At 49.1% G+C, this 22293-nt stretch overlaps 2 protein-coding genes and 1 long non-coding RNA gene across 5 annotated transcripts; 1 reads left to right on the forward strand and 2 right to left on the reverse strand.

Annotated features, from left to right (window-relative positions):
- Window positions 1–4073: 4073 nt before the first annotated feature.
- LOC136501437 (protein NRT1/ PTR FAMILY 4.3-like) lies at window positions 4074–9021 on the reverse strand. The gene is made up of 5 exons (XM_066496972.1): window positions 8823–9021; window positions 8511–8728; window positions 5422–5868; window positions 5187–5314; window positions 4074–5098 (listed from the first exon to the last, which is right to left on the reverse strand). Exons 1-5 carry the CDS (start codon window positions 8929–8931, stop codon window positions 4201–4203), a joined length of 1800 nt encoding a protein of 599 aa, XP_066353069.1. The 5' UTR covers window positions 8932–9021; the 3' UTR covers window positions 4074–4200.
- A 1233-nt stretch (window positions 9022–10254) lies between these two features.
- Window positions 10255–12548, reverse strand: LOC136501191 (uncharacterized). Of its 3 annotated transcripts, XR_010770197.1 has the most exons (4): window positions 11992–12548; window positions 11454–11886; window positions 11164–11362; window positions 10255–10909 (listed from the first exon to the last, which is right to left on the reverse strand). It is a non-coding gene; the product is annotated as an uncharacterized lncRNA (long non-coding RNA). The 3 variants fall into 3 exon arrangements; XR_010770198.1 differs by having other exon boundaries at window positions 10255–10806; window positions 11164–11886; XR_010770196.1 differs by having other exon boundaries at window positions 11164–11886.
- Window positions 12549–19141: 6593 nt separating this feature from the next.
- On the forward strand, window positions 19142–20780 carry LOC136502199 (BTB/POZ and MATH domain-containing protein 1-like). Its single transcript, XM_066497666.1, has one exon. It carries the CDS (start codon window positions 19142–19144, stop codon window positions 20318–20320), a length of 1179 nt encoding a protein of 392 aa, XP_066353763.1. The 3' UTR covers window positions 20321–20780.
- Window positions 20781–22293: the final 1513 nt, after the last annotated feature.

Consider the following 22293-nt stretch of genomic DNA (forward strand, 5'->3'; position numbering starts at 1 on the left):
AAGAGCCAAATGCACTCAAACATAGGTTCATTGCATAGAGCTTGATTTTAGATAAATTTTGGTCCTGGTTTCGTATTTTTCCGAGGTCGTATGAATTAGTTATGAATTTCCAAAGTTTAAATCATTTCTAAAATTGGATAAAGGCTGAATTAGTCCTGGGCTGACACGTGTCATGCTGTGGTTGGTCCACGTGGCTTGCTGATGTCAGCATGACATCAGCATCACGGTTCTGAGCTGACGAGTGGGTCCCAGCTGACGTCAGCATGATGTCATCAACGTCGCCCACACCGACAGGTGGGGCCAAAAGCTTTTGGGTCACTGACAGGTGGGTCCGATCAAGGTCAACGTCAGTCAACAATGAGTCAATGGTCAATGGTCAGTGGTCAACTATCATGGTCACTGACATGTGGGCCTAGTCTGCTGACGTCAGCAGCTGATGTCAGCGTGACCTCAGTATGATGTCACCTCGGCTGTGCTGGCTTCTGACAGGTGGGCCCCATGTGATGTCATCATGACGTCAGCATCTGACGTGTGGGTCCAGGGTGTCTGTGTCACTGACAGGTGGGGCCAGGTCAACGGTCAGCGTTGACTAGTCAACGGTCAATACGGGCCGGGTCTGAACTAGGCCGGTTGGGCTTCGGGTTAGGCCGGTCCGGGCCGGGCCGGGGCAAACACGTGGCATGCTATGACGCGGCCACGTCACGGCCGTGGGCCTTTATTGGGCTTTGTCCATAGCGCGGCTCACACCGTGTGGCTCACGGTGGACCAGCGCTCATGGTCCATAGACCTACGACGGGGCACATGGTGGACCAAGTCCACCGTCTCTTTTCCTTGCCTCGGCTCACATGCACCGAGTTCACGCACAGGTGGCCGGTGAGGGAGGAAGCCCTCTGTTTCTCCCGCGGTGGTGCCCCCGCCGGCGACGAGCTCGCTGTGAGCCCCTATGGTGGCATTGGTGTCCGTTTGGAGAGGGGAAAAGGTTCCCCGGGCCACGGCGACTGCATTGGTGGGGTCAAAGTGGCGGCCAGAGCTTCCCACGGTGCTGGCCACGGCGAGCGGCGGCTCGAGCACTATCGGTGTGCAGGAATGGTGCGGGGCTACAGCATAGGCCGGTTCTGTGGTGCGCGTGGGCGACACAACGCACCAGCAGGCATGTTGGGTAGGTCGAGGGGTCCTCCAGGGCCTCCGGTGGCTTTAGCCATGGTGGCGCCCTTCTAAGCACGATAACGGCGTCGGTGAGGTGGCTACGGTCATGGTGAAACGTCTTGGCAGGGCGTGTATGCTTCTATGGATGTGAGGGGACGTAGCGGGGACGTCCAGGCTCAAGGCGAAGCTACGGGTTCTCCTATGGCCGGTAGGGCTTCCTAGTGGCCACGGCGAATGATGACGACGACGAGGCACGCGGGTCACTACGGGCTCCAGCGAGGTGGTCACGGTGAGGTCACAGATGTGTGCGTGGGTGTGGGTGTTCCCAGCGGCCAGAGACGGCCTTGGCCTACATGCTCCCGGTGTGGAGCGCCATGGCCGAACAGCAGGGTCCGGCGGTGAGCAGAGAGACCGGAAGGCTCACCTTAGGTGGCGTGGAAGAATGGATGGTGATGCCGTGTCGATTCGAGGCCATGTAGCTCCGGTAGCCGTATAGTGCCGTGCCAAACCGCGTCGGTGATGTAGACGACGGTGTCGCTCTTGGCTCCGGCGTCGCTCTCGGCTCCGGCGGTCTCAGCAAGCTTTTCCCCTTCGCAGCGGCGTCAGCGTTTCCCCCCTTCTTCCCGCACTCTTCTCTCTTGGCTTAGGTGTGCTGTGGTCGGCCACCACGGTGGCGGCGGGGCATTGGGAGAACCCTAGGGCTCTGGGTGTGGCTTTATAGCTAGAGCTCTGAGCTCCATCTTCGGCGGACGGGCGGACGGTCGGTGATGCACCATGGGCATCGAACGGCATTGCGGCGTCGGGTGGTTGGCGCGGAGGTCGCGTGGGCAATGCGCCAAGGGGGGGATAGGACCATGCCCTGGGCATGACCCCTGGCCCGCCCCTGCCACCGCTGTCGGCTCTTGGTCGCGCGGCGTGGAGAAGAACAGGAGGGCTGACGGGTGGGGTCCGTTGGCAGCGACTGTGGCGGGGCTGACGGGCGCGCGGGCGTGGGCGGCCTACTGGGCCGGCTTGCTGGGCCGCGTGCGCACGCGCTGAGGCTGGCTAGCTGGCGTGGGCCGAGCAGGTCGAGCCTGTGAGGCCTTCTTCTCCCCTTTTTCTTTTCTTTTTTTGTTTTTCATTTCCTTTCCATTGTTTAAATTCAAATTTGGTTTAGATTTCGAATTTAAAACTGAGGTAACTTGTTCATTGGAGTTTAGGGAATTTTGTTTAGTAATAAACTTTATAGAAATGTTAGTCATAACATAAAGCAATGAGAATCCAAATCACAATTTAAGTTAATCATGTATGCAACATCTATTTAATAGAAATTAACAATCATAATCAACATATGACATGCTATGCTTATGTATTGACTTAGGTTGGGTTACTTTACATGACACTCATCATCACATGGAGGTTTTGAGAAAAATTTTGTAGTTGGTATTTTTGGTGTGTGGATTTTTGGGTTGTTACACATGACGCGGCCAAAGCCATGAACGGCCAGGCAATGGTAGCGCATGGTGACCGCGCCCACGGAGCCAAACAACCGAACAATGCGTTTGTACGAATTTTGAAGCGATGCAAAGGCTGCCAATCAGTGCGACTAAGGTTCAACCACTTCACTGAACTAAGGTCCACGTCACCAGCTATCTAGCGAAGCAATCGTAGTGACCCAAGAGTGACTAGAGATGGAGATAGGGAGGTGCCAACATGGGTTCGTCATGCTGAAAGCCGGTTCACGAACCGAGCACCGAATCAGGGTTCGCAGCGCGTTCTAGTTAAGTTAGGGCAATTTTAGAGCGAACAACAGGACATCCAACACAATGTCGACCTATGCCATGCCCAAACACTCACTTTGATGCAATCAACAAATACCAAAAAGTGCAACTAGTGTTTAAACATTTTTGTTAGAAATTAAATGTCAAAATAGCATTGTCTACCACCCTTCATACTTAGAAACGATAAGGTTATCAGTTAGGACTAAGTAACCATTAACTCTTTTGTCGCAATTTTTAATAGATCTAAACCTTGCTAATCTCAACCAACAAATACTTCATCCCATAGTCCATACCTTATACTAACCCGTGGGAGCAAAATATTTTAGCACCATTTAACTAATTCGCTCAATATAATTCGCTAAAAATTGTATTTTAACAATCATTCAAGTGCTTGTCGACTTAATGACAAGAGCTTATCTTAACGTCAAGTTTGATTTTTGAGCTCCCAAAACACTAGTTAACAACATCTATTTTTCAAGAGTTAAAGTTGCATTGTTATCTACAAAGTTTGTACTTCTAACTTTATTTAAGTGTCACATATATGTTCTATAGTATTTTTGCTTAATAAAAATTGGTTTTAAACCCTAAGTGATATAACATGACTATTGAATCAACTTTCGTTTAGCACATCGTTTTGAGTTACGGAAATTGATCTACACACTTTATCACATGCATTGACATATAAACATGATGCTCGTGACATAGTTTAGCAAGTTGTTTAAGCGGTAACACCGAGGGTGTTACACTTAGGAGAGGGCATGGAGGCGCCGGTGGCGACGATAAGGAGGGAGAGAGGAAAGGGAGACCGAGAAACAGACGGGAGAGATGCCACCGACCCTTAGATCCGTGTCGTCACCATGAGCAGAGGGGTGAGGAGGTCCTCGCAAATCCGTGCGCTGCCCCGTCAACGCGAGAGGAGGGGAGGTCCCCGCATATCCATGAGCTCCTCCATCACCACGAGTGGAGGCGAGAAGAGGGAAGAGATGAGGGAAGCTAGGGTTTCAGATGCCACCTAGCCCGTGTGGGAGCGAGGCCGATGAACATCAGGAGATCTGGACTGCGGGTTGGTTTCTGAAAAGCTAGAGGGTTTTTTTGCAAAAGATGTAGCGCGACGTGTCGACACGCGGATGCGCCACCAATGCTCTGAATTCTGTGGTGCTCGTGGGTTTTAATCAACCCCGATAGGAGACCTTGTATATATGCTTTTGTAAGAAAAGAGGCGTGTGCGTTGAATGATTGCACATCTGTGTTACCATATACATCAGTTTTCAGTATCATGCTCGTTTCGGTGTTGTCAGATGAGCCCCTTGCCGTCGTCTTCCTCCTCAGAGGCGACCTCGCCGGGGGCAGCTTCATCAGACTCAGAGCCGCCGGCACCAGAATTGTACCACCTCGCACACAATAGGTAGCAAAAGAAGTTGAGCACGCTGAGCGCGGCGAGCACCCAGTAGAACAGGTCGAGCCTGTCCTTGTTAAGGTCATTGTCGCCGAGCCAGCCACGGCGGCCGCCCCTCGCCGTGACCCTGTTCACCAGCGAGACGAGCACGGAGCTGAGGAAGAACCCGAACGAGAAGGAGCAGTAAAAGAAGGCCATGAAGAAGGCCTGCATCTGCATCGCCCCGGCGGCCGCCGCCTGCTTGTAGAAGAACTCCATGAGCCCCACGTTGGTGAACAGCTCCGACACGCCGAATACGAAGAACTGCGGCACGAGCCAGAGCACGGACAGCTGGTGTCCTCCTCCGGACGACACGGCGGCGTCCCGGCGCCTGTGCTCGACGGCCGCGGCGGAGGCCATGGACAGCGCGACGAGGCAGAGGCCGACGCCGATGCGCTGGAGCGGGGTGATCCCGGACCGCGTGCCCGTGAGCCTCCGCGTGAGCGGCACGAGGAGGAGCTCGTAGGCCGGGACGAGCGCCAGCAGCATGGCGTAGGGGATGGCCTGCAGCGACGCCGGCGGGATGCGGAAGGAGGAGGAGGAGCCCGGCGCCAGCCTGGTGTCCATGACGCTGCCCTGCTGCACCGAGAACGTCTGCAGCTGCGCGAGCACGGTGTTGGTGACGACGGTGCACGCCACGATGGGCAGAACGGCCAGGAGTGTCTTGGTCTGCTGCACCTCGGCCGCCGTGCAGAGCCGCCACTCGCTCTCCGGCACCGTGTCCGCCGCGTCCCTGATGCACGCCTTGTCCAAGAACCTGCCAAAGTTTTCAATTTTTTTTCTCACTTTGGTCAGGTCAGGTGTCTGAATACTGAACGTGGATGGTGCACAAGCTAGATGTTGACCTGAACTTGTTGGCGTGGCGGAAGTCGCCGCCGTCGACGACCGCCGGATCTCCGGCTGCAGTGTGGGCAGGATTGGAGGAGCCGGAAGGGCAGATTTGCTTCCTCTTGCTGAACGCAGCGACGAAAACCTGACGAATTTTATAATTGCAGTCAGGCAACCGTATTTGGCAATGAGTGGAACATGTGTATGAACTTGCATTGGAGGGTTTTGTGAATCAAGTTCTTTTCTTCTCACCCTTGCAATGGGTGTAAAGATGACGCTGCCCCGGGGAGGCTTGTTCCGGTACAACACCGCGCCGGAGACGAGGGTGACGAGCCCGGCGCCCAAGGCGGCAGCGGCGAGGCCGAAGCCGATGGCCATCCCGAAGCGCGTCTGCGCCCAGACCACGGCCGTGAGCGCGACGACCTCGGCGACGCAGTAGCCGAAGTAGGAGAGGTTGAAGTAGGTGGAGAGCCTCTTGCTGGCGTCCTTCTCCACCGCGCCGGCGAACTGGTCGCCGCCGTACGTCGTCATGTTGGGCATCACGCAGCCGGTGCCGAGCGCCACCAGGTACAGCGCCACGAAGAAGATGGCGGCCTTGAACCCGCTGGCCCGCTCGCAGCTGCCGGCCATGGTCAGCATGTTGCACGGCGGCGACTTGAGCTGTGGCAGATGTGCTTGTACCGCCAGTAATACCAGGCCCTGGTAAAACACACGACAAAAAATGGGCTTTATCACTTCGCATTGCCAAAATTTTGCAACCATTATTAGAGTACTGCAAAACAGATGAGGTCCTTTTCTGCTCTGAATATATATCCTGATCGAGAGGACAGGAAATACTCATATGAATCTGCAACAGTTCTTCCAAAGATCCTAAATTCCTATGACCGTGATAGATTCTTCGTAGCCGGGGAAAAGTTCAAAGGCAAAAGTTCAAAATATTAGGTAGATCGCCATAAATAAAATACGAGATATGAGATCCAATGGAAAACCCTACCACCGTACCGGTCATCCAGTACGGCCCACCCACCTCACAAGTCACAGCTCAAACAATAGCACGGTATCACCGGTCCTACCCTACCCACCACAGGCCACAGTGAATGAACTGTACCCAGTAGCTAAAAAATCTTGGGAATGTGTTGCGTGTTTGGATGGAGGCACGTACTCCTTCGTCCTCCCGTTAAAATAAAATTGAACGGTTTTAAGTTTAATGAAGTCTATATAAAACGTTGTTAACATTTCTTATACTGAATTAGCATTCTTAAATTAATTGTAAAATACATTTTAGTATATTTGTTTAAATTTATAACTGTTAGTAATATTTTTCTAAAAACTTCGATAAGCTTGTCTCGGTCCAAATTCAGAATTGCATCTCTGTGGGCAGAGATAGTAGAATTGCTCAACTTCATTTCAGTAGTATGGATCTGTAATTTAATACTCCCTCCGTTTCTTAATATAAGCCATATAGTTTTTAGCACCAATATTAACGCACGGCTTGGGGAAGGATGTGAGACCGAGAAAAAAAAGAAAAATCAGACCATCTTCTCTCTCTCAATCAGATTGCTTCTTAAATTTAAGAGATTGGTTAGGGCATGTGCTATATACAGTGGGAAGGTTTTCAAACTAATCGGCGTAGGAGCTGATATGTACCTATATTTTAGAATTTTCTTTAGAAATCTATACGGCTTATATTAAGGAACGGAGGGAGTATTATTATGGTCTGAAACTATGGAAATAATTATAAAAAAATTTATTTCACGTGTTCTTCAACTTGTTCGGTTGCCGGCTTAAGCTGATTTATTATGAGAGAAAAACACCGTTCTATGACTAATAAGGCAGGTTGATAAGTTTAAGTGAACAATTAAAACGATGTCGTCTAATTTGTCTCCTCTCAAAATCTGAATTTGAAATTCAGCTTGTGGTTGGAGAACAGAAACAAAAAAAAAAACTATCTCATTTGACATACAGGCTGGTGTTGGTTTATTGTGATAGAAAAATACTGTACCATGGCTGATAAGCTATGACTAAAATCAACAAACGAACAGGCTGATAGATGAACTGGAACGATCAAAATAGTTTGAGTAGATAAAGTGGATTATTGCGCGCTTACTGTAGCAGAGAGATCTTTTTTTTTTTGAAAATTAGAAGTGCATCTCAATGATGCAACGATTTGGCTCCAGCGATGAAAACTATTATTACTACCACCGAACAGCTCAATGATACCATCATATCCTTTTAGCCCCCAGGGCCCCCAGCATGGAAAACTCAATGCCATCCGCCAAACCAGTCAGTACCCACACGCAAAAGCTAGCCAACAGGCACACAATGACACAACACACTGGTTGCAAAAACTTTTGCAGGACAGCAGGAGAGGGAAGGGCCGAAGGGGGTTGCCAGATCCAGAATTCCAGATGAACCACACACCTCGTGAATCCCAATGTTCCTGTCGGAATCCCGTTCAGCCGATTTGAACTGCAGACGAATCTTTTGCCCAAAGGAAAAAAAAAAGCATTCGCTAATTATGAATTAATTAGGTTTAATAGATTCGTCTCACTGGCTAGTCTACTCTTTTTATGTAATTAGTTTTATAATTAGTTCATATTTAGTTCTCATAGCTACTAAACTTTAACCCTGGTCCAGACACAGCCCCTCTCTCTCTAAGGAAAAGAACTGGAGATCTCTTTGCACTGAAGACTGAACTGAGCACTCATTTGAAGGAGAAGGATTGGTGCTTCTTTTTTTCTTGATGTGATTAAAGAAGAGGAGAAGGATTGGTGCTGATGGATCCAAACTCCCAAAAATGCTCAACTCGCCCTCCCGGTCCCCGCACTTGCTTTCGTGCAAACTACTGTAGTGAAAACTATAGTCTGGTCATCTGGTGGTATCCTGGTATCCTGTTCAGCAGTGTGCAAGCAAGCATGTGAGCGGCTGCGAGCTCGTTGCTGCAACCAGCGACTTTTGGTTTTTTTTTTTGTGTCTGTGTGTGTTTAAAAAAAAATGGAAGCTTTGTCGGTCATGGTGATGGGCGTCTTTTCCGGCCCATGCATCCATCATCCATGCCCATGACCCTACCATGTTCTCATGTTTCAGTTCATATCCCTTGCCACGAACATGAAAAGGCGGGTCAAAAACAAAGGAGCAAAAAAGAGCAGCTGGCTGGCTGGTCCATGTCGTCCAGTCCGCGTGAGAGTGATGCAACAATAGGAATAGGATAGGAGTACGACTACTACTGTCCAATCCATCAACGACGAAGGAGGAGGAAGACGAGAGGAACGACGAGAAGGAAGGAAGGAGAAGGACCACTAGTGTTGAGAGGAGGTAAAGAGGATGTAGTAGTACTGCACCGCGAGCTCGACGGCGGCGAACGGTAGCAGCGTCCGGAAGCAGCCGGCGTAGGAGTCGGAGAGGAAGCCGCCGAGCGGGGAGAGGATGAAGACGGTGCCGACGAAGTTGGTCACCACGTTGGCGGCCTGCGACAGCGGGAAGTGCAGCTCCCCGAAGACGAAGGTGATCAGGTTGCTCCCCACCGCCGCCAGCGCCATCGTCTGCGACGCCTGGAACACTGCATATGCATGGAGAGATGCAAGAGTATATCGCATTGGTACGGTCGGTCGGTCGTCGGCGAGAGGAGCAAGCAAGAGCCAGCAGAAACGGACCTAGGATGAAGACGGCGGCGCGCATGCCGCCGTGGCGCTGCCGGCACGGGCGGCCGCGCCAGTCGACGGAGCTCTCGGGCGCCTGCAGGGATCTCTCTGCGTCGTCCATGGTTGCTCTGCTCTGCTACACACACCCTCCCTCTGTGGGTCTCTCTCTCCCCTCCCTTCCTGGAGCCGGAGGAGCGAGTTGACTAGACTGCAAATCTGCAATTGGAGTTGGATTGGGAAGCCAAGCTGGCGCGGGCTAAATATATGCAACGCAACCGCGGAACAGCCAAGGCGGCGTGGCGTGCGGTGTGGATGTGGACTCGTACAGTACACACCGGCGGCCACGGCCCACGACCAAGCAAGCACTAGCAGAGCACGGCACGCGTCGGCCGTCAGAGAGAGTCAGGTAGCAGTTGAGCACAGTGCGCGCGTGTTCCGGCGTTTCGTCGTCTGGCCCCGCGCTCCACAAGTCTCCACCCTGACCACCAGCACCACCCAGCACAAAGCCCGACCTGTTCGCTTGAGCGAACGGTTTTTTTTCTCTCCCACCGAATCCGCGAACGGTACTTTCAAGCATTCTTTTCACATTGCGACTGTTTACTTTGACAGCATTGGGCTTTGGGACTGACAGACTGGTTAAAATAGTGTCCTCTGCCTTGCATTTTGTCATCGATGAGAAAAAGTAATCCCTCCTCCCTCTGTCCATGGAAGTACAATTAGTGTGTAATTAATCTACCGCACGTTCCTGCATTCCCCCATCAAAGAAATAATATATACAGTAGTACTGTGGTGCCATGCGGCCACATCGGCTAATTTCCCGTCCTCTTTTGTTTCTATATACTTATCGAGTACTTCTAGTAACTTTTTCCATGCAGATGCACATAGAAGAGGGTCACTAGTACTAGTAATCTTTCATCTCACGACTCCACCGATGGTGATCTGTTTTAAGAAGCACCGATAGGTGAAACCCTTTGGACCAGGCAATCGTGCCCGTCTCTCTTTTCCCCACGTGACGTCCCTCTCTGTCAGCGCCAACCTACATCCTCTTGGGTTGCGGAGGACGGGAGGAGCGGTGACATTAATTTATATATTAGGTTTGTACACGTGCGTTGCCTACGGCATAGTTAATATTTTATATTAAAAATACATAAATCATATAATAAAATAATAATACTATAAAATTAAATACCAACATTAAAGTAACATTTATTTCACCGTGCTAACGCTACGGTTATATTAAATTAAAAATTAATTCTATCAAATTTGAAGTAATCTCTTAAAGATTCAATCAAAACATATTTCTGTGGCTTCAAAAAATTGAAGTGATGCATGTTCAAAAAACATAGATGTACTTTTGTCATAAAAGTTAGAACTCAATCTCGTTTTATAAAAAATTCATATAAAATGACAAAAATCACTGAATTTATTATTCTCGTATTTTTTAAAAAAAAAATTGAGGTAATCCCAACTCTTGAAACAAAAGACATCTTTGGGATATGGATGGATGCATCTCTTTTTTTTTTGAGCAATCGAAATACAGCTTTTTTGGGTTCTCATGGTTTGCACCACATATTCCCTCCCCCACCTGCTTGTACAAAAGACATTGTCCATGTACATAAGATTGCAAAAGATCAATATGAATGTAAAGCAACCCAATGTACCAACAACAACAATTTTAACCATGACACCGGATCACATGTATATGAAAGGTTCCGCTGGTAGACTCTTTAGTCGTCCTTGAACACAGAATCTAGATGTCACCTCTCAATCGCAGTTGTAAAACCAATGAACCAGACATGATCTCACAATGCCAACTACATCAGAGTACAATTATCATCATCATATTTTATTGGCCCATGTTTCCAAGAATTCGCTCCACTGCAGCATGAACATTTCTAGCGGTAGCGGCCAAGGCTCGGATGTTCTCTCGTGTGTCAAGAAACCCATTTCATGGAGCTTCGCTAATTGTGTTGCATACAGTTCTTCTGTGGCAGCACTGCAAAATTTGACATTACTTTGTTGATGAGAAGACTTCAAAAAATCACCCAGAGAAAAGCTTCAAGAGATCATACAACAATTTGTCTGTCCAATATCCTCTCCTAAATCAATAAAATTGCATGGACATAGTTAATAAAAGCCCAAGATATTTTTAATGTCATTGGTAACAAAGGCAAATAGATCAACAAATATGCACCGCAGTGAAAAAAGGAAACATTGAAATACAGAAGTGTATTGTAGAGGAAGAAAGCAGCCCCCACCTTGGTGAGGAAAGCATGGTATGTTAATGCACAATAGAAAAATAATATCTCCGCTAACTTTGTATGGCTCTTTATGCAGGATTGGAAAAGGTTACCTCATCAGTAAGCTTCGGTTGAATAAGGTTCTTCGCATAATGAATATATTTCTTTAGAAATTTGACAATTAGCCTGTCTTGCTTGGCTTTCTTGCCTCTTCTATCCTGACCATGGAGCAATACTCAACAAGAAATGGCTGCATTAGCATAACCGTCATCTTCTTCAGCATATCCCTCTTTATAAAGATACCTCTTGATCCTACAGTTTATGAGGTTGTCTTTTATTAAGCAGATGAAAAGAATGGAAGAATTAAAAACAAATATATTCGACTGTAAAACAGCAAAGCTACCTCCATCATCAGTGCAATATCTATGAATTCGTGCAGCGTGTTCTGAAATTTGCCGACCAATCTCAGGATCCATTTGATCAAGAATACTAATGGAACTATGCAAACTTATAGAATATGGCAGAGTAATAAACATTCATCTTAAGAAAATAGGATACACATTTCACAACATATTATCTGGAGCTGGATCGTTAGCAACATATGCAAGCAGGTTTGGACAAGGTTCTAGCTTCTAACTTGTTTACTACACATGAAAACCAGCTATGCAAATGACAGGATTCCGGGTCAGTAAAGAAAGAAAGAAAAGAAATTGATGATATGCCTCGTTTCCTTTTGCAGAGATAGTGATCCTTTTCAGGTGAGATTCAAGGAATTCCTCCTAAAAGTAATCAGCTAGTAGCGAAATTGCTTGAGAATGGAGATCCCCTACCACCCTCTGCACCAAGTTTCATATGCCCATATCAACCGCAGGAGAAACACTGAAGATGACGACAAGAAGCAAATAATTTAATCCAACAAGCAGGGCCGGGGAGAATCGAACCTTTGAGCAACAGCTCAAGGTCGTCGGACTGTTGGCAGGCGGACAACAGCCTCTGTGCTCCGCCGCTAACCTGCGCGTTGACGTCACAGTGGTTGTTGACGTGTGCTCGCTCCTGCGTTGCGCCCGCTGCCTCCGAGTCCTCATCGACAAACCAAGTGCCGGATCCACTCCTCCCTTCGCAGCATCCGATCGTACTTCGCTAGATCCGGATGCTCCTTCGCCTCCGCCGGAGAGGGAGATCCCATCCTTGATGACTGATGTGGGGCCGCCCATGGTGTGGAGGACAGGAGGTGGAGGTGGAGTAGGCCTCGAGTGGAGGTATCGCCGCGCGCCCGCGCCCGCGTGGCCACGGCGGAGGAAGACGAAGAGGTGGATCGCGTCGCTCATTTCATGAGGTGAGGGACGCCGAAGAAAGATCGGTGTTGGATTTTTTTTCTAGAAAAATAGAGGAGGGCGAGGGCGAGGGCGAGGGCGAGGGTGAGGAGGAGGCGCCTCGGTTGCTGGGTCGCTGCTCCGCCTTCGCTGTCTGCTTTTGTTTCACGCACGCGGGGCAAGCTGCGGAGCTGGGGCGGCGTACGCGGGCGGACGACGGTTCCGCGGGACAGAGAGATAGCACGCGGGGTGGGGCGAATCATGCGAGGTCGTCCGTCGCGCCTGGTCCAGGCCGCATGGGCGCGTGGCAGAGGAAGCCGAGGGAAGCGGCGGAGGCGTCGGGATTTGTTTCGCACGAAGGGAGCGAGGCGAGCGAGATGATTTGTTTCGCAGCCCTGTCAACGATTCTCTTACGAATATTTTTGTTGTAGTTGTAGAGATAGATAAACTAGTTTTTTTCCTACGTGTGGTGTCGCCTACCTAATACAATTATTTTGTAAAATGTTTAGCAAAAACAAGATTTAATGACAATTTTGTAATAATTTGAGTGAAATTTATGAGGAGTGAGTAGAAGCCGCATTTTTTGAGCTCCAACTGCTCTGGGTTCCTTGCAATGAGCCTTTTTTTAAAGGTAATTCATGGTACAGGGCATCTATCCGTGATACTCGTCTGGACGCGGGTGCGCGGCTCCGCAGGAGTGGGCCTCATCTCACTCAGAAATAGGAAAAACAAATCCCCACTGGTTCATCCTTATTCGCCCGGCACCCGACGCAGTAGCGTGACCACTCATTCATCCACGCCTCTTCCCCCACCGCGCGCTCGTCGGCTGCCGCGTCGTATACTCCCCCCCCCACCCCACGCCCCACGCCCGTCCTAGTCACTTGTGCCGCTCGCTCCCTCTTCGTTCATCCGTCCGTCTCCCATCGCCGTCGCGCGCACTGTTGACCCGCCATGGCCGCTGTGGCGCATGTGTCGTGACGCCTCATGTCTTCTCTAGCCGAGCCAAGAGCACCCATAAGCGTGGGCGGCGCTGGTGGTGTTCGCGTGCTGCGGCTCGCCGCCGGCTCCCACCCCGACGGCCGGAATCGACCAACCCGTCCTTCCCCCCTACGTTGTATATGTATGTTTCAAGTATTTCAGGGGTTTCAGATGTATATTGCAATTGTTTCATCTTGATGTTGCAAAAGTAAATTAGACGATGTTGCGCATGTTGCATATGTTGCAAGTGTTTCAGAGACATGTTGCAAGTGTTTGCTCAAAATGTTTCATCTCTTTTCCATATGTATGTTACAATCATTTTTTATCTGGATGTTGTATATGTTGCAACAATATGTTTCAAATGTTTCAGCTATTTTAGTTTGATGTTACAGCAGGTGGTTTCATGTTGCAAGTTGCAAGTGTTTTTATTTTGAATTTTTCGTGTGTTTCATACACATGTTGCAAGAGCATATTCCAAATGTTTCATCTGTTTTCTTTCTTTGAACTATTTCATTTGTTTACATTCTTATGTTGCATTCATGTTGCAAGTGTTTTATGTTGCTCGTTTGGGGACGAACCGAGGGCCGGCGGACAGGGCACGCGGCACGCCAAGGGGCCGACGGACAGGCGGGGGTGCTGGGTGCCGGCAGACGGGGGTGCTACAGGTCGGGACGCGCTGGGGGTGTGATTGTCCTCAGCCGCTCATCCCAGCTCCTATGTGTCACCCGCGTGGAGAGTCGGAGAGAGGGGAGGGAGTCCGAGAAGGACTGGGATCGGTGGACCGTAGAGACAGGGGCGGAGCGCACTTATGGGGTGTGCGCGAAGGCGGACGGGGGGGGGGGGGGGGGGGGGGTTGTGGGGGTTGGGTTGCATGGGCGTCCGGACGCGCGCCTCCGTGTAGACATCTGGACGCTAGCCACGCCCTTTTTTTATGGCAGTTTGGTAAGACTCCACGGCAACCATTGCAAGAAGTCAGAGATGAAAAGTCATACCAAAGAAACTCTAAATCTACTTCAACCTTACATGACCTGCCTTTGTCAGCCCTGTGGATCTATGACTCGCGGGCTTTCTTCAGGCGAAAAATAGAAAGGTTCATCCATAAAATCATCTATGTCAGCATCGTCTGTCCTCCATTATCCTTGCCTGCACCACCGATTGGTACTCGCCATGGATTTCACGAGGAGCATGGACACCACTGCCACGCTCGCTCATGCCCAACGGTGCTACCGACCTTACCATGGCCTTCGTCGACATTGACGCTGTCATGATGTAGCTACCTAGCTATATATCGAATGTCTAGTGGAGAGCCTTAATTGGCCTGCAAATACCAAAATTTAAAGAGTGGAAGCTAAGGAAATGCAAATTTCAAATTAAAGAGCGAGGGTCAAAAGGAGGTCAGTAATTCTCATGGCACATAGAGAATCAATATAAGCTTTAGGGCAATTTCCAATGGTTTTGCCATCTATTCTCTGTATATATCTGCATTTGAGGGCTATATCTGAATTAGATTAGGGGACAAAAGAAAAGTATGGCACTCGATCGTTTGCCTCATCTGTGCACTCCTATCTTTCCTTTTTATCTTCTGTTCTATAGTAACACTATCTATTTTGGCACCACAACATTTTGAGTATAAATCTTTGGTTGCATAACATTCAACAGCAATTCATAATTAGATATGTAGATGTCATAGTTCGAATTTAAATTGAAATTTTCACATGTCATATTTTTTAAACATTAAATAGAGGCAATATTGGTCTTCGATTATTGCATTAATTGCAAAAAATACAACAATATGCCCTATTTAAATATTTTGATTCTATATTTAACAGTGAAATACATTTTTTCTTACAAAAAGTATGCTGCTACAGAAAATTGCATTGATGGAAGACGCTTTAGGCCCCTTTGGAACGCAGAAAATATTCATGTTTCCTATATTTTTCTGTGAAAATGAAATAAATCCTGTGAAATTTCTGTATGATTCTTGTGAAGTTCTTGCGTTCCAATGGGGGCCTTAAACTTACACCAAATTTGAGAGAAAGACGGGGGAGATGGGTGATCAGGCGACGGAGTTGCACGCTCGAGCGTGTTGGATAGATTGTTGTTCAGGTGCCTGAATTTTAAGATGATTGTAGGCAACACTCTTGTACAACCAACTAATACAAGTAAATTGTTACTTTTGTGATTTGTTATTTATCTTTATATTATAATGTATCAAATTTCTGTCCTTGTCTAACTATAGAAGTAATTGTTAATCCTCTTTGTGCCAACACAAATAAGATTTTGTCAGGTTTAGGGTTTTGTCTAACGAGCCTTTTATTCTTGGACCCCAAAATTGTAGATTATGGCTACATAAATTACAACTAACTAAAACTACAATTTTAGGGAAAAAAATATGCAATATCATTTGCCTGAAAGGAAGCTAAAATTTAGGCACCTGGATTTTAGCAAGTCTCATTATTGTTTGTATAAATATGGGAAAAAATGAGGTGTTTGAAGGCTCCCCTTGAGTATAGGCCTTGCTAGCGCTCGGATGTCCGGACGGACGGGGCGTCTGAACGCCCGCGCTTGCAGTCATTTTTTCATGCCGTTTCGCGTGCCTATGTGGGGCCCGCGTCGCCGCAAATATCACCAGCTTCGAGAAGAGCGGGAGAAGGTGGCAACAGAAGGCGAGAAGGGAGATGCAACACCCGATCTACTTTTAAAATATTCAGAAGCGACATTTGCAACATACGTCTGACGGCACATGAAACACTTGAAGCATACATCTGAAACACTTAAAAAACACCTGAAAACACTTGAAACCATTGCAAAAACATACGCAACATCGAGATAAAACACTTGCAAATATATGTGTTAAACATATGCAACATCCAGATAAACACACTTGCAACGTACATCTGAAAAAACAGATGAAACATTGGGCTTTGCAACATACGTGTACAACTATTGCAACATTTGCAACATCTGGATCTACTTTTGCAACATCCATATGAAACACTTGCAACATAACTCTGAAATACTTAAAACAGACGTTTGCAACATGCGCTTTTAAGCGCAATATCTACTTGCTGCTTGGACGAAAATGGAGGCTCGTCGATGCGGAGCTCGATGCCAGCGTGGGGCTCGATGCTATAGAGTGGCGCGGAGGTCACCGGTGTGGAGCTCATCGACGTCACTGACCTGGTAGGGTTCAAGGTAGGCGGATGGAGCACGACTGCAATGGGAGGTGCGAGTACGGGCTAGGGTGGCACGGAGAGTGTGCGATCTGTCCCACGAGCAGGGGCACGCGGTGCGAGCTAGGGCGGCGCAAGGGAGGGCGGGATCCGGGATCCGTCCCGCGAGCAGGGCCACGCGGTGCGAGATGGGCAACATGGGGGAGGACGGGATCCTTCCCGCGAGCTGGAGCCCGCAGCACGCAGACACCGCAGAGCGAGCCGATGATGAGGATGAGAGCGGCGCGGGCGAGGTCCCTTACGCTAGCAGGCGATGCGGGCGTGATCCGTCTGTGCAGATAGACAACCAAATAGGAGCTTTTCTTTGGAGTATATATAAGGGATATTTTGATTGAAGCCATTACAATTTTCATGTTTTGGAGATTTGCCATTACAATTTATCTAATAGGAAATTTGTCATTATAATTGTTGAACTCGTTGATAATTGCCATTATAGACGTACCTAGCGCCCTTGGGCCCACCTGCAGGCCCCGTATTCCTGCTGTATTTTGGTATAGACCAAATTGCCCCTGTGGACAAAAGGATAAGGCCATCTTGGCCATAAAACGATGCAACGCGATGAACCCTACCAACCTCGATTCGGGGGATATTTAACTTTTACCATTATAACGGATTGCACCTCTTCAGGTCTCACTCTTAAAATTGTCAATACATATTTGCCATCGGAGAGGAAACATTTGATACATTCTTACCATTATCTCTGACGTGGCACGCGAACTCGACCTGACAGCATGGATCGGCCACGGGAATGACATTTTTGCCCCATCTATTTCTTCTTCCTCTGTCCCTTCCTCCCTCTCAAGCTCCGGCCATGGCCGACAATGGGGTCCATGGCGGCGGCGAACAGGACGTAGGGGAAAGTGGGGGCGAGGCAGCCGAGGCCACAGTCTGTAGGTCGATGGTCGCGCCTGGTGCCGGCGACGAACATGGCGGCACCTGGAGCACGCACAGGAGCACGACCTCCTCGGTGCCGACGACGAGATGGCGACCCCGTGCCTCCTCTGCTTCCTCGCCCGTGGAGGTCGTGCATCCCCGGCCACAGACGAGCTACACCGCATCTATCCGTGCGCGGTCACCGGCGAGGCAGCTTCCGCCGCCACCAGCTTCCTCTGCCTGGAGCAGCAGATGAGCGCCCCCTCTCCAGGCTGGTGCGGGCGCAGGTCGGTGGCGGCGCCTCTCCAGGTCGGCACGGGCGCAGGTGGGTGGCGGGGCCTCTCCATGCCAGCTTGGTCTTAGGCGGGCGGCAGCGGCTCTCGAGTCCGGCACGGCCGAGGTGGGCGACGGCGGCGGTCTGGCAGGCTGTCGCGGGCACAGGAGGGCGGGGAGCTGCGGTGGGCAAGTTCCAGTGTTCTTCCTATTCACAAAAATCTCTAAAAACTATCTCTGCTTTGCTTCCTCTGGTCACCGACGCCCGTAGAGCCTAGCTACGCCACCAGCACCGCAGCACCTGCCTATGTCTGCAACAATGACTGGGACACCAGCACCCGCATCCGCCGGCTGCGCCCGCGCGTGACTGCCTCTGCAGCGACCGCCTGCCGCGCCACCGCAGTGACGGCCCACCCGTGACAGCTGCGCCCACCATGACTGCCTCCGCAGCGACCGCCCGCCATCTCTATGCCACCTACGCCCACAACTGCCGCGCCACCGCAGTGACAGACCGCCCGTGACCGCTCGCCTGCCGCGCTCGGTAGCCTACGCCCGCGCCGGTCTCCAAAGCCGCCGACAGCGAGACCTGAATCGAGGTTGCTGGTATCGCTGAAACGCTGAATTATAATGGCAAATGTGTCTATATGAGAATACAACAGAGATACATCACCTGCAGGTGGGCCCAAGAGCGCCAGATACGTCCATAATGGTAAGAATGAGCGAGTTCAACCATTGTAATGGCAATTTTTCTATTAGATAAATTATAATGACAAATCTCGGAAAGTAAAAATTATAATGGCTTCGATCAAAATTACAGGATGCTCCTATAGTCAATTACCAAATCTTGGCCCGGCCCCACCACACAGATAGCAAGTGTGGCTTGGATTCCATCGCTCTGCACGACGGCACGCAGCCTGTTCGGTTGGCTAGTTCGTATCGTTGCTGGTTCGTGAAGAAGTACTGCCGGCTGGTTTGTGTGAGAGGAAAATACTATTCTGACAGAAAAAGACTGTTCATGTAAACAGTGTCCGCGTGAGGGGGCTGGCCAGCCCAGCCAGCCCCAGCCGAACAGGCTGGCGAGTTCTCCCAAATGTAGCGCCGCAAAATTCCGCATTTGCCGCGGCATCGCGAACCCCTCTCTCCGTGACGCTGCTACTACGCAAATAGAGCTTCGTTTAGGGCATGTTTAGTTGAGGGGAAAGTTGGAATTTGGCTACTACAGTACTTTCGTTTTTATTTGGCAATTAGTGTTTAATCATGGACTAATTAGGCTCAAAACGTTCGTCTGATTTCCAACCAAACTGTATAATTAGTTTTTTTTCATCTATATTTAATGCTCCATACATATATCGTAAAATTCGATGCGATAGCTTTTTTGCAAAGTTTTTTTCGAACTAAACACGGGCCAGGATCTTGGTTTGATGCAGCCGAAGCCCACCTCGCCGCCGCCACCCGGGCGCGCGCCGCTGGTGACCACGACGTCGTCGACGAGCGCGATCGAGACCGTGGAGGGTACGCACGTCTTCCACGTCTGCGGCTACAGCCTGCCGAGGGGCGTCGGCCCCGGCAGCTACGTGCGGTCGGGCACCTTCGCCGTCGGTGGCTACCACTGGTCCCTCCGGTTCTTCCCCGACGGCGACGCCCGTGGCGGCGGGCCTGCAGGCGGCGGCAAGAGCAAGAGCAGCGGCGACGACGAGTGCTGTTTCCACGCGGATCTCATGACCCAGGGAGCCGACGCGAAGGCGTGCTTCACCATCGGGTTCGTGAACCAGGCCGACGGATCCACGCGCTGGGAGCCGACCACGCCGCAGATCTCCCTCAGCACCGCCGGCGCCGGCACCGGCAACGGATCGCCGCCGCCGCCGTCGTGGGCCAGATTAGTCGTCCCGAGGACCAAGGTGGAGGACTTCGCTGTTCTCCGCGGCGACCGCGTCTCGGTCATGTGCCGCGTCGCCGTTACGCAAAACCAGCGGGTCTTCGCGGCCCCCGAGCCGGCCGTGTCGAGGGTCGAGGTGCCGCCACCAGACCTGCCGGAGTGTCTCGGGAGGTTGCTGGAGGAAGGAGTGGGGACGGACGTCACGATTCATGTGGGAGAGGAGACGTTCGCCGCGCACAGGATCGTGCTGGCCATGCGGTCGCCGGTGTTCAGGGCGCAGCTCTATGGGCCGATGAGGGACAAGGGGGAGCAGCAGCACCTGGCCATCGAGGACGTGCAGCCGTCTTTGTTCAGGGCACTGCTGGGATTCATCTACACGGACGCGTTGCCCGCCATTGACGATGACGGCCTAGATGAGCATGACCGAAAAGAGAGGATTTGTCATTTGCTTGTGGTGGCAGATCGGTTCGCCATGGAGAGGCTGAAGATGATATGCCAAGGCATCCTCTCCAAGAACCTTGCAGTGCACACCGTGGTGGCTATGCTGGCACTTGCTGATCAGCACCATTGTGATATGCTTAAGGAGAGTTGCTTTGAGTTTATCTTGTCTCCTAATAGGCTACAAGATGTTGTGGCAAGTCAACGGTATGCAGAGCTCAAAACAACTTGCCCGTCAGTCTTAGTGGAGATTTTGGAGAAGTCAAGTAAGTTCTGCCAAATCTAGCTTACTACCTGCAGCAGCTGCAGCAGCAGTAGGCTAAAATATATAGGCCCCGTTTGGGCGGGTGTCAGTGAGAGAGGAAACTGAGGAGAGAGAAAAACGGCTTCGGTGAACATAGTATGTGTTGATTTCTTCTGCTCAAGGCATGACAATTTAAGAAATACTACCTCTGTTCCAATTTATTAGATGTTTTGCTAGCTTATTTTAGCCTACCAAAACGTCTAGTAATTTGAAACAGACAGGTAGTCATTACAGTTCAGAATGTAACCCCCAATACCACAGAGGGTGATGATGACGAAGACAATGAAGCTGAGAGCTTTGAGACACCTTGCCTGTAATCCGTGCAGGCAGGCCAAGAACTTATATATGCCTATTTGCTTTTCCCCCAGTTGAGCTGAACTCTGGTTGCAAGGTATTGGACATTCGGCCTCCTGTTGTCTCAGGGCTAATTCTACTTTACTGTTTACCTGGCATAGATCGATCAGGATTTAGCTCATTACCTTTTCTGCGAACCTAGTTCTTCTCCTGTACTTACTGTAAATATTGCCGTTGTTAAATGAAAATTGTATGTGACCTGATTCATTTTTTTTTCACAATGTGGGCATGAGCATCTAAGCAACTTTTTGTAACTGAAAGTTTCAAGTTCAAGTACATTTGCATGCCAGCTTCTCTGAATTCGGTGACTTCGTGAGAAAGACCATCATCTCTGAAAAACAAGCGAACGGGGCGAAAAACAAGGAAGAGTAAAGGCTAATATGAACCACATTTTTTTTTCAAGCATCATGATGTATGTGTGTGAGATGGAGTTCCAATGGACTCTGTTCGGTTCCTGCATGATTCTCATCATTCTAACTTACCACTTTGTCATGTATGTGTGTGATATAGTGATATATCTGCTATTGGTCAGCATTGTTTGATTCATTTTTTAATAGAGCGTGTACTCCAAGTCAAACTTGTCTTATTTTGACCAAGTTTGTAGAAAAATATATTACCATCTACAATATCAAACAAAAATACTATCAAAATATATGTCATGGTGTATCTAATGAATCTAGTTTGATTTATTAAATGTTTGTGCATTTTTTTGTAAACTCGGTCAAAACTAGAGAAGTTTGGGTTAGGAAAAATCTAGAACAATTTACTATTTTGAATGGAGCAAGATGAAAGATGTTTTGGCGATTTCTCAGGCGTAATCATTTCATGAATACAAAAAAAAAATCAGAGATCACTTCTTTCATTTATATATAGGCAATTTAAAATGCCTGTATCTTAAAATTATCTAGTGAATTTGAGAGGCGATCGGTCTATATATGGAGACAAACAATTGATTTATAGAGACCAAACTTTTAAGAGGGATCCTCTGCAAATAGGGAGATTCCACATCGGTTTCAATTGGTTGTCGATTTTGAAATTTTGATAACTTGTGACTGCCTCCCATCTTGTCATTTTTTTTAAAGTCGTGTCCTGTCATTTAGTTAAAAAACATTTTCTACTTTTCCTGCTTTCTAAACAGGATTTGAGACTCTTGTTTCAATTTAAATAAACCAGACGACTAAAAGGCGATCTTACGTCCTCCAATCAGCAAATAAGCGGGCCAAATTGGGCAGCACCTATATAGGCCAGTGTTCCTGCATCTTAACCTTGAGTTAGGCCGCGTTTAGTTCATCCCAGATTCGGCGCCGGCTGAATTCGCCGGTACTACAGCGTTTTGTTTTTATTTGATAATAATTGTCTAATCATTGACTAATTAGGCTTAAAACGTTTGTCTCGCAAAGTACAACCAAATTGTGCAATTAGTTTTTGATTTCGTCAACATTTAGTACTCCATGCATGTACCGCAAGTTTGATGTGATGGGGAATCTTCTTTTTATATAGTACCAAAGTTGGGAGTTTTGGTGAACTAAACGAAGGCTTAATTGTTAGCCCACAAACGAAGTTTGGCAGGTGAGATTCTTGTCTCGAATAAAGTTGTTATT

The sequence above is a fragment of the Miscanthus floridulus genome, chromosome 13 (assembly GCF_019320115.1).
Source record: "Miscanthus floridulus cultivar M001 chromosome 13, ASM1932011v1, whole genome shotgun sequence".
In the NCBI taxonomy this organism is placed as follows: Eukaryota; Viridiplantae; Streptophyta; class Magnoliopsida; order Poales; family Poaceae; genus Miscanthus; species Miscanthus floridulus.